A 12,028-nucleotide genomic window follows, 5' to 3' on the forward strand; every position below is an offset into this window, starting at 1 on the left:
TGGATAACTTTATGCTGCTTTACTCCTGGTGCAAAAAATCTTCAAGCAGTTCAGCTTCATTGGTTTGATGGTTTGAGATCATCCATCTTCCTCTTGATTATATTTTAGAGGTTTTCAATTTGGTAAAATCAAAGAAACTCATCATTTTTAAGTGCTCGCTTAGATATAGATAGATAAAGCGTAGATTATGTGTTCTCTAAAGTGTTCTGTCCAAAGTACAAAGTAGGTTTTGTGATGCAATAACAAATAGTACATAAAACACAGGAACAACTAGTAACTAAACAAACCCCTGAGCCTAAAAGTGTCCTTCAGTAACCTCAGTCCCTATAGTTCCTGCACAGTAGCAGCAGAAGCCACTCCTCTAAACCCTGGGGAAGAGTATTTATGATTGTGTGTGAGAGTGAGGGTGAGACAGATCTGAAGCTGAACTCATACCTCCCTCTCTTCACTGGATAATATTAGTGTTTTTATGGTACTGGGTCTCAGGCGATGGGTGTGATGGAGGATCTTTTTCTGGTACAGTCGAGCAGCACGGTGGTTTTACTGGGAGTGCTGCTGCTTCTCCTCCTTTACCTCCTTTCTTCTGGATCCGAGTCTCCAAAAGAGGGACAGGAGCCTCCAGGGCCGAGACCGCTGCCCATCCTGGGAAATCTGCTGCAGCTCAACCTCAAGACTCTTCATCTGAGCCTGTGTGACGTAAGAGTTGCTGATGAGACTTCCAAGAAGTTCATAGAAATAATTTTATTTTTGCACAATAAGTAAAAAACAGCGTAACATATAGTGCAGTTAGAGGCAAAAAAACTAATATGAGCTTTTATAAAGTATCAACCTTAGTAATATAAAAATATGTACATAAATATACATAAAATAGTTACAGTACATCATCAAATAATCTTTTACACAGGATTTATAACGTTTCATAGATTTTTTTGCCAAATTATTAAAATCATTCCACAGTTTTTTCCCCTTATAGCTTATTGAAAACTGACTAAACTAAAAGAGAGATTTCTTTTTAAAGATTTAAAGACTAAAGAGTTGAATATTGATGATTCTCTGCATTTGTAATAAAGTATATTATAAATTAAACCTGGATTAATTGGATAAAAAGTAGTGACCTGAGCCTTTTTATATTAGGGAGCAAGGGAAGCACTTTTTTATTATATAAAATGAGTACAAAAAGTCCTGGGAATCATAAAAAAAAAAATCTGAAATTTAGGAATTCAGCTGTTCCTGAAGGAGAATTTTTGGCCATCTGTTCCTTAGTGACCTCAAGCTCAGGTGTACTCAGGTTCTGCAGCAGGACAATGACCCAAAGCACACAAATAAGTCTATCTCTGAATGGCTCAAAAACAGCATGAAGGTTTTGGAGTGATCTAGTTAAAGTCTGATTGAGATGCTGTGGATGATCTTAAGTGTTTATGCTGGAAAGTGTCTGAATTAAAACAATTCTATAAAGAAGACTGAAACTAAATTCCTCCACAGAGATGTGATTGATTTGAAGTGTTGCTGCCAAGAGTGACACAACCAAGTTATTAGGTTTAGAGGACAAAAACACTTTTTCACACAGGGCTAGATTGGCTTGGATAGTTTTTTTCCTTTAATACATACATTGATCATTTAAAAAGTGATTTTTATATCTACTCAGGTCATTTTTGTCTGATATTAAAGTTTGTTTGACAATCAGAAAAATGTAAGTATGACAAAAAGGAAAAATGAAAAAAATTGTAGAGGATCAAGTCTCTACAGCCTTTTAATAAATTTTCACCAGTCTCTTTATTCTTATTATTGAATCATTAACACTGATCTTAACTGAGGAGAGTGACTGAATAATAGCTCTCACTGTGGTTCTCTGGAGTCCCAAAGCTTTAGAAATAACTTCATAACCTTTTCCAGACTGATAGATGACCAATGACTTTGTTTTTTCTCATCTGTTGTTGAGTTTCTTCAGATCAAGGTATAATACTAATAATGTGCTGCTTTTTGAGATATTCTATCTGCTTCATGTCGTCAGACAGGTTCTAGTATTTAAGTGATTTCTTGATTCTACAGGTCTGGCAGTAATCAGACCTGTCAGTAGTGAAATTCAACTCAGCTTTACAAAAAGTGTGATTAATCTCAGTTAATTTATGGGGCGGAAAACACTTTTTTGGATAGTTTTTTTCTCTTATTTAATAAAATCATCATTTAAAAAGTGCTTTTTATATTTACTAAGGTTTTATTTGTTTGTCTAATATAAAAATTAGTTTGATAATCTGAAAACAAAAGAAATCTTACTGGGGAAAATCCAGTTTCACACAGGGGTAGATTGGTTGCCAGATTATAATCCTCCTCATTTTTCTCATATTTCATATTTTTAAAGCTCTCAAAGAAATATGGCCCAGTCTTCAAGATACATCTTGGACCCAAAAAAATCATAGTCCTGGCCGGATACAAGACGGTAAAGCAGGCGCTGGTGAACTGCGCTGAAGAGTTCGGAGAGAGGGACATCTTACCTGTATTCCACGATATTATGAAGAAGCTTGGTAAGCATTAAACACACAGGGGTTGGACAATGAAACTGAAACACCTGGTTTTAGAGCACAATAATTGCTTGTGGTGACGGACAGTTCTGGTGGAAACAGGAGAGTTGAGGTGCACATTGAATTCTGCGTGATTTGATCAGCCGTGGTTTTATGTTTTTTGGATACAATCCGGGTTAGCACCCGAACATCCCTTTCAGACAGCTTCCTCTTACAGCGTCCACAGTTAATCCTGTTGGATGTGGTTGGTTCTTCTTGGTGGTATCTCGCTGACATTACCCTGGATACCGTGGCTCTTGATGCATCACAAAGACTTGCTGTCTTGGTCACAGATGCTCCAGCAAGACGTGCACCAACAATTTGTCCTCTTTTGAACTCTGGAATGTCACCCATAATGTTGTGTGCATTGCAATATTTAGAGCAGAACTGTGCTCTTACCCTGCTAATTGAACCTTCACACTCTGCTCTTACTGGTGCAATAATGTGCAATTAATGAAGATTGAACACCAGGCTGCTCCAATTTAGCCATGAAACCTAAAATCCCACACTAAAATGATGACAGGTGTTTCAGTTTCATTGTTTAACCCCTGTACATTACAATGGATATCAATGGCATTAGAGACCTGTTGTCTATCAATATAAACCTCCAACCAGCTAATATACAAGTTTTCTGTTAATATTTTAGTTAATTGCATTTATTTTTATACAAAATTAATAATATAATTGTGCATCCTTGATGTATAAATGTGTACAAGTTTATTACTAATATTATTAATACTATGATATCTACAGGAATCCTGTGGGCGAATGGAGAGAACTGGAAGGTGATGAGGCGTTTCACCCTCACCGCTCTGAGAGATCTGGGGATGGGTAAAAGAGGGGTGGAGGAGAAAATTATAGAAGAGATTCAGCACCTGAAAGCAGTGTTTAAAAGTTTTGATGGTGAGTAACATAACCAGAGTTGGAAAAAGTACTGAAAAATTGTAATTGAGTAAAAGTACCTTTATTTTGCAAAAATTCTACTCAAGTAAAAGTAAAAGTACCCATATAAAAATCTATTTGAGTAAAAGTAAAAAAGTACTCATTTTAAAATATACTTTAATTAAAAGTTACATAGTTACTTTTATTTATTTGGTGGAAAAAAAAGAACAAATCATAAATTCCATATAATATTTTTTTTACATTCAAGCAGAATGTTTATTGTTCTAAATTGTTGAAAACTTCATTAAAAATATCAAAAATATCATAAAAAACATGAAAACATACAAAAAACTGTTGGTCGGCGCATGCGCATTGCCGTAAAGAAGCACATATCGATGGGTAGCATAACTTGACACAACACTGGTTCCCCGGAGCTGCGCACACAGACCCCAGCTGATTCACACAGCGTCTCTCCCGCTAACCATAATTAAAACCTGGGGAAAATTCAGCTGCGCTGCCATGGAGAACAAAACTATTTTTTTTTTATTCAGACAATTATTTTTTTTTTCGCCAGCATTTCATTTGTTACTTAGTAACTGGGAGTTTTCCAATCTAGTCAAGCAAATTACTTGTGTCAAAATGAACTTGAGTAAAAGTAAAATTACATATTTTAAAAACTACTTTAAAAATGACAAATTACTCATAAAATCTATTGAATCACAGTAATGTGAGTAAATGTAATTTTGTTACTTTTTTACCTTAGACTTACAGAGTTGGTCAAAATCTGAAAGGCAGCGATAGATAGCTAGAAGTCTATAAACAAAATAATGGTCAGCAACAAATAAACAAACAATACAGGGCTTGGCAAGAGAGAGGTTATAAAGTCCAAAAACGGGTCTGTAGCAAAAGAGAAAAACACAAAAGAAACGTGAGGTACTGTAGACGAGTTAGATGACTAGATTTAATGTGCAAGGGCAAGGGTGAACTGAAAATAAAGGGTATATATACTGGTGAGAGCAGGTGTGAGCAATCTAGAAGCTCGGCGAGCCAGAGCGCCAAAGTGTCACATGATCAGCAATGTCCAGGAGGTCTGGCACAGGTGCATGCTGGGATTTGGAGTCTTCTGTGTGTGTCTTAGAGAGTCCAGGGCAGGCAGACTTACACAGATATTGTTAAATAAAAGAAAATTAAGCAAAATAAAGTCAATTATGTCTGCTATATTTTTTCTGTCTGTTAGGATATTTAGATATTATTATATTTCAATTCTAATAAGAATAAATATTCTTAGTAACACTGCTCTGATCGATATATCAGTGACATTAAACGGACATCATTTGCCAATAAAATTGTTTATCACAATTACTTATGGGACAATATATTCTCAAAGTAAATAGTTAAAGGAAGTTGTGTTGGTTAGATGTTTAATTGAATAGAGATAAGAACTTATCTCTGTAGTTAATGTACAACCAGGTCAGTTTCAGATCAATACACAGAAATATATCAGCCTGTATAAACAGGCTAATCAAATGAGTGTATTTAACTTTCACACAGTTCTCTTTACTCTTATTTTTAGTTCTGTATCTCAGTTTTGGTCAACAAGATATTTTAAGTTAAGCCAATTTAAAAATATAATAAATATATTTTGTAAATAATTTTTAATTCCCCGGTTGCTTGATAGAGACTGTATTATTCTCAAAATCCTGATTAAAAGTATTTGATGTTGGTCCTGTCATTGGCCCAGATCTTGTAGCATCTGGACCATTTCAGATCCTAACCAACTCTGGACATTTTTGGCTTAATACCACACGAGTTGCAATAACCCGACTCTGGTCGAGTCCAATGTGCCAACACCCCGGTTGCTGAGTATAATATGGCAATCAGACTGAACCACTTGTGCCAAAACCCTAATTCCCAAGTATGCTAAAAGGAGTCATCCCATTCCGATTGTGCCATGTGCTGATTATAATACACTAAATTACTCAAATATGCTTGTGCCATATCTTTTTGCTGAGTATAATACGCCATTTTAGCCAACTGGCTTGTGCCAACACCCCGGTTGCTGAGTATAATACGCCAATTAACCCAGAGCTGCTTTTACCAACTCTGGTAACTGAGCATAAACCACTTTTAGCCCAATTACATGTGGTCAATCCTGAGTCTCAGCCAATGCTGCTATACATCCGACGAGGTTGGGTCGATATTTAACCCTTAAAACTCTACAGACAGTTTTTTTGTCCAAAATCACACCTTGTGTTCTCAGCTTAATTACTCAGGAATCCCTAAACATCACACATAAACATAATCCATATATGGTTAGAAAGGGCGGAGCTTACCATTTCTAAAATATTGATAATAGTGATCACATCCCAGTGCGGTAAAGCTAAATCTACAGGAAACCCATTGAGAAAAACACCTAAAAAAGTGAAAAATCTCCTTCCCCAACCAATATTATTTACCTTTAGTTCTTCAAACATATTTATATGATGTTTCAAACCAAATAATATCAGTAAATAAAGACTCAAAAGTGTCCACAGAAAAAAAGTGTGAAACTACCTGCTTTACTCAAACTAAAGCTAGGTATGGTGTGCGCACTACTTTATATAGTTTTTATTATTTTACTTGCACATTTTTACTAAGTAGTTATTTTGTACTGAACATTTTTTTATTTATTTAGACTAAAAAGTTTACATTTTGTATCTATTTTTCTTTGTGTTTCCTGATTAAAATACTGAAAGGCATAGGCTGCTCTGAGTGTCAGGTTTTTAGTATCTACATGTATCCTAGAGGTGTGATTATTGATTATCAAGAAAAACAAAATAAATCCGCCTGATGCTGTTTCTCCATGTATTTTATCAAAGTAATAATTAATCATCAATATTCGTATGCTTTCAGCTCATAAACACTTTAATCTAACCATTTAAATATATCTAAACCATGCAAATATATCTTAGGTGTAAATATATTTAAAGTCTATACATTAAAAAATAAGTAAAAAAAACAGGCGCTTGGTAAAATTTTGACCAAAACATGATCAGTTCCAGGAAAATATAACAATTCTGCTTCCTTTTACATTTTAAATGATTCTATTTTTGAGCAGCCGTATGTCTTCTGGAGTAAAAAAGATCAGGGCATGTGTCTGTCTGATATAATTACTGTGTTATAAGACCTGAAAAAGAGGAACTGAAAACTAAAATGGAGAAAAAACACACCAAGTAAGTAGAGTTGAGAAGTTTTTACTTCAGTGTCAGAAAAAGAACCGAAAGACAAGTTTAATCAGAACTGTGAGGAGGTCATAAGATAAAATCCCTGCAACACATATGTATATATAATCCAATATTTAATATATTTATATATTGTGTTTTAAAGGAAAACCATTCGATGCAACTCAAACAGTCAACGTCGCTATCTCCAACGTCATCTGTGCCATCATCTACGGCAGCAGATTCGACTATGAGGATCCTTTATTTAAGGCAATGGTCCAGAGGTCCAATGAGAACATGAAGAATGCTGGCTCTGTTCCAATACAGGTATAATAATCAGATTTAAGGTGGAAAATGTGTGTTTTGTTACAGTAATATAAATATATTATTTTCACCCGTGTGCTTGTTTTTCTTATTTGAATTTATATTTTATTTTAGCTCTACAACGTGTTTCCCAAACTGTTTAAAAACAGTAAGACGTGGATGAAGGTTATGGAGAACCACAGAATTAATAGATGTGAAATGAAGCAGCTGATGATGGGTCTGAAGGACAGTCTGAACGTGGAGGACTGCCGGGGCTTCATCGATTACTTCTACATCTGTAAGGTAGGAAATATTCACTGTAACACAGAGCTAATTTAGTTTTAGGTTCAGGGATTATTAGGCCTTAGTTTTCCTTCTACCAAATTTTTCACACTATATGGTTTAAATCCTTTAATTTTCTCAAAAGTCGTTAGTGAGCCTTATAATCGTACTGTAGTCTGTGTGTTTACCGTGTTAAAAGAGGCTACGTGGGACAAGGTGCTACCTGATATCGCCCCTAATGCTAAGTCTGCTGCACCCAGCCTTAGTGGAAATCTGGAAATCTAAGCTTACTGTAAATATACGAAAGTGTTTTACTCATCGAAATAAACAGTTTTCAGGAGAAAAATCTGTGTAGCAATAAAGCAAATGTTTTTTTAATAATTACAGTTTTGTTTACTTAACTTAGCTTTTAGTTTTCCCCCATCACCTGCTGAATTAGAAGGAAAACATGGTGATAGTGACACCCCTGTTCCTTACTAGTGTCACATAATGTGCCTTACAATCCGGTGCGCCTTATAGTATGAAAAATACAGTATTTTATCTATTTTTGCTCCATTGTTTTTTTTTCAGGCATCAGGGGAGAACAGTGTTCACTTCCATGAGGAAAATCTTCTGGCCACTGTCTCCAACCTGTTCATCGCTGGAACCGATACTACAAGTACAACCATCCGCTGGGGTCTGCAGTATATGGCCAAATACCCTCAGATCCAGGGTAAGAGTGGAAGAAAACACTGTGACTGATCCAATGTTGTATTATTACTGCAGAGAAATAAACATTTTTAGTAAATTTGACACTTTTATAAGCATTATCATTTCAACAAACTATACAGAAAATACTGAAGTTTAAAGCTGAACAAATACACCACTAATACATATCAGCTGAGATCCTGTGAAGCACTGTGCTTTCACAAATTCCATTAAATTTTCTCCCATTCCAACGTCTACTGCTTATCCAGGGGCAGCAGTCTAAGCAAAGAGGTCCAGACCTCCCTCTCCCCAGCTAGTATATATCTTTTCAGCTTTTATGGTGGAATACCAAGGTGTTCCCAGGCCAGCCAAGAGATATAATCTCTCCAGCGTGTCCTGGGTCATCCCTGGGGTCTTGTCCCAGTCGGACATGCACAAAACTGTTCACCAGGGAGGCATTCATCCAGGAGGCATCCTGACCCAGACGTCTCAGGTCTCCCGGAAGTCGCGGGAGTCTACCGCATATCAATAACGGCTCCCTGATGCCCACAAATCAGATAAAATCTATCAGAATCTATCACACACACTCAGGTGACACAGACTTTTTTTACCCAACTGTCCCTCCTGGATGGGATGCATTCAGGAGCATCATGGCTCCCATCAAAATTAATTTCACCTCTGACTACTCTAAAGTATATCCATGTCTGGTAAAAGTAAAAAAAACAGTGAAAGTCTTCCACTCTGTACAGTTTGTAATAGTACGCCATTTCTATTCTCAATATCATACATTCATGTTACTACCCAAAGCTCTTCGCCAAAGGTGAGGGTTGGAACAGAGATCGACCAGTAAATGGAGAGCTTTGCCATATACACGTAGTGTATGTAGGTTTCTATTTGGGTGTCCAGCAGGATTTCAGAAAATCTGTCCGTCAAAACAAAATGTTGATTCTAAAACAACAAAACCAGCTTTAAAACACCAGTGTGTGTTTTCTAGACTAGCAGGGTAAGCTAACATCTCTCAAATTAAAGAAAACAATCCACACAGATTCCAGTAGCTTCCAGACACAGGTAGAAGCTTCTCAAAACAATATTAATCTATTTTATCAAGGACTTTTCTTTTACATAACAGAAAGAGTTTACATATATTTAATATATATTGTTTATCTGCAGAGCGGGTCCAGCAGGAGATCGATCGAGTGATTGGAGATCGTCAACCCAAAGTCCAGGACAGGAAGAATTTACCGTACACAGACGCAGTGATTCACGAAACCCAGAGACTCGCCAACATCGTACCCATGAGTCTCCCTCACGTCACCAGCTGCGACGTCACCTTCAACGGATATTTCATCAAAAAAGTAGGATGCTGGCAAATATCTAGATTTTATTGGTTTTATTACATTTAAATGCATCCTATACCTGTGATTTCTCATCTTCAGGGAACCTCAGTGATGCCCCTGCTGTCCTCAGTCTTGTGGGATGAGAGCGAATGGGAGACGCCCAAAAGCTTCAACCCGGCTCACTTCCTCGACGCGGACGGTCGATTTGTTAATAGAGACGCCTTTATGCCCTTTTCTGCAGGTGATTCTAGATTTACATAAAATTCAACACATCAGACTTTTATACTGTTACATTTACCTCAGAAATCTAAACATACACGAACCCCAAACCCAAACTCAACCCTGAACTTAAACCTAAACCCAAACTCAATCTCAATCCCAAAACACAAACCCAACCTCAATCTCAATTCCAAAACCCAAACACAACCTCAATCTCAATTCTAAAACCCAACCTCAATCTCAATCCCAAAACCCAAACCCAACCTCAATCTCAATTCCAAAACCCAAACACAGCCTCAATCTCAATCCCAAAACCCAACCTTAATCTCAATCCCAAAACCCAAACCCAACCTCAATCTCAATTCTAAAACCCAAACCAAACCTCAATCTCAATTCCAAAACCCAACCCCAACCTCAATTCCAAAACTCAATCTCAATTAAAAAAAAACCAAACCCAACCTCAATCTCAATTTCAAAACCCAAACCCAACCTCAATCTCAATTCCAAAACCCTACCCCCAACCTTGATCTCAATTCTAAAACTCTACATCAATTCCAAAACAAAAACCTAACCTAAATCTCAATTCTAAAACCCAAACCTAAACCCAAGCTCAATGTCACACAAGACCAGGGTAAGGATCCAGAAGCAGCTTTTATTAGCAAAAATAACAAAGTCCAGGCAGACAAATACAGACAGGGGAATTCCAAAAATTAAAGTAAAAAAATCATTGCTGAGATATAATCACCAGAAGAGACAAGGTTCACAAAATGCTTAAAAATGCTAGAATAACCAGACAAGATGCCACAGAATAATGAGCAAAATAATGCAGTTGTACAAATACTAAAACTGAGACAAGAGTGACCTCCTGAGGTGTGGAGGTGCAACAACTGGGCCATTAGTAACACTCAAACACCAAAAAGCCAATCTCAAATTTAACACAACCTTAAACCTAAACCAAACCCAATCTCAATCCCAAAATCCAAACCCAAACTCAAACTTAACACAACCTCAAACCTAAACCTTAACCCAATCTCAATCCAAAAATCCAAATTTGACACCAAACTCAAACCAAAACCCAAATTCAACCCCAATCTCAGTCCCAATCTCTAAACCCAAACCAAAAACTTGAGTTTAAGTTTGGGTTTTGGATTGTTTGGAGTTTTAGTTTGGGTTTTAGTCTGGATTTGAGTTTGGATTTTGGTCTGGATTTGAGTTTGGGTTTTGGGTCTGGATTTGAGTTTGGGATTTGATCTGGATTCGAGTTTGGGATTAAGTTTGGGTTCTGGTCTGGGTTTGATTTAAGTTTGGGTTTTGGTTGGTTTAGAGTTTTAGTTTGGGGTTGCTCTGGATTTCAGATTGGGTTTGATTTAAGGGTTTGAGGTTTAAGTTTGGTTTTGGTCTGTGTTTGGTTTTGAGTTTGGGTTTAAGTTTGGGTTTTGGTTGGTTTGAAGTTTTAGTTTGGGTTGCTCTGGATTTCAGATTGGGTTTGATTTAAGGGTTTGAGGTTTAAGTTTTGGTTTTGGTCTGGGTTTGGTTTTGATGGGTTATACATATTAGTGCTGTTAGTGCTGTCAGGTGATTAAAAACGAATCTTAATGAATTATATGTTATGTGACACTTTTTGCTAAGAACGAATTTTAAATGGTACAGTTCAATAAAAATTTACCAGAGGAACACATGAATAAATGAATAACTGGTATAGAATTTGATATAGTATTTTCTACTGAAATATAGAATATAGACTATATTATATGTGTGTTTAATCTGCAGGGCGCAGGGTGTGTCTGGGGGAGAGTCTGGCGAGGATGGAGCTCTTCCTCTTCTTCACCTCCCTCCTCCAACACTTCCGCTTCACTCCTCCACCAGGCCTGACAGAGGGTCAGCTGGACCTCACGCCAGTGGTCGGCTTCACGCTGAACCCGGCCAATCAGGGGCTCTGTGCCGTGCCCAGAATCTGACTTCTGAATCTGATGCTGTGTTCAGACTGCAGATGAATCTGAATTGTTTGTGTTGAGATGCCATTCACACTGTTATTTGTGATCAAGTGATTGGATTTACCTGTCTGGACATCACAAGCGTATCTACAGGGGTTGCTGTGGTTTGGAGGTCGACTGGCTGAGGAAAATTAGAGGTCACAACCACGAGTCTACTCTTTAGTGTTGTTGCTCTAATCTGAAGCTAAATCGCTTTTGTTCCCATTCGATTCCTCTGTGTTTTAATACCACTGACAGTTGGCTGTGGATTACTGTATTTTGTAGTAAGGAAATTTCATAAAATTTTATATTAATACATTTTATACTAAAACTAATGGATAAAATCATAATAAACAAACAGATAAATAAGTAAACACTCTCTGTCTCTCTGTAGAACCAGTTTTTCAGCTTAGCCCCACCCCCTGCTCTCACCTCTCCTTAACTACCACCTGTAGGGGCGGAGTTAATCCCCTGACAGCTGTACATGAGGATGTATTGATGCTGCTGTTGTTCAGGGATGGCTGTGTTGGAGGAGATGCTCCTGCAGCCTGGGATTAGTGCTGGTATACTGCTGGGTTTGGTGCTGA

General features: G+C 37.2%; 1 protein-coding gene and 1 long non-coding RNA gene across 2 annotated transcripts; both read left to right on the forward strand.

Moving 5' to 3' along the window:
• Positions 1 to 382: 382 nt before the first annotated feature.
• On the forward strand, positions 383 to 11,815 carry LOC103034605 (cytochrome P450 2K1). Its single transcript, XM_022665115.2, has 9 exons — positions 383 to 696; positions 2,360 to 2,522; positions 3,312 to 3,461; positions 6,807 to 6,967; positions 7,079 to 7,246; positions 7,796 to 7,937; positions 9,083 to 9,267; positions 9,349 to 9,490; positions 11,239 to 11,815. The coding sequence occupies exons 1-9, from the start codon at positions 490 to 492 to the stop codon at positions 11,424 to 11,426; spliced, it is 1,506 nt and encodes a 501-aa protein (XP_022520836.2). The 5' UTR covers positions 383 to 489; the 3' UTR covers positions 11,427 to 11,815.
• Positions 9,816 to 11,142, forward strand: LOC125784351 (uncharacterized). The gene is made up of 2 exons (XR_007427137.1): positions 9,816 to 10,848; positions 10,973 to 11,142. It is a non-coding gene; the product is annotated as an uncharacterized LOC125784351 (long non-coding RNA).
• Positions 11,816 to 12,028: the final 213 nt, after the last annotated feature.

This window comes from Astyanax mexicanus, chromosome 19 (genome assembly GCF_023375975.1).
Source record: "Astyanax mexicanus isolate ESR-SI-001 chromosome 19, AstMex3_surface, whole genome shotgun sequence".
NCBI classification, from domain to species: Eukaryota; Metazoa; Chordata; class Actinopteri; order Characiformes; family Acestrorhamphidae; genus Astyanax; species Astyanax mexicanus.

Bases quoted from the DNA above. Each gene is read 5' to 3' on its own strand.
- LOC103034605 (XM_022665115.2), top strand. From the start codon at position 490: ATGGGTGTGATGGAGGATCTTTTTCTGGTACAGTCGAGCAGCACGGTG. The intron at 6,968-7,078 runs GTATAATAATCA...ATTTTATTTTAG, and splicing joins CTGGCTCTGTTCCAATACAG to CTCTACAACGTGTTTCCCAA. The intron at 9,268-9,348 runs GTAGGATGCTGG...TCTCATCTTCAG, and splicing joins ACGGATATTTCATCAAAAAA to GGAACCTCAGTGATGCCCCT.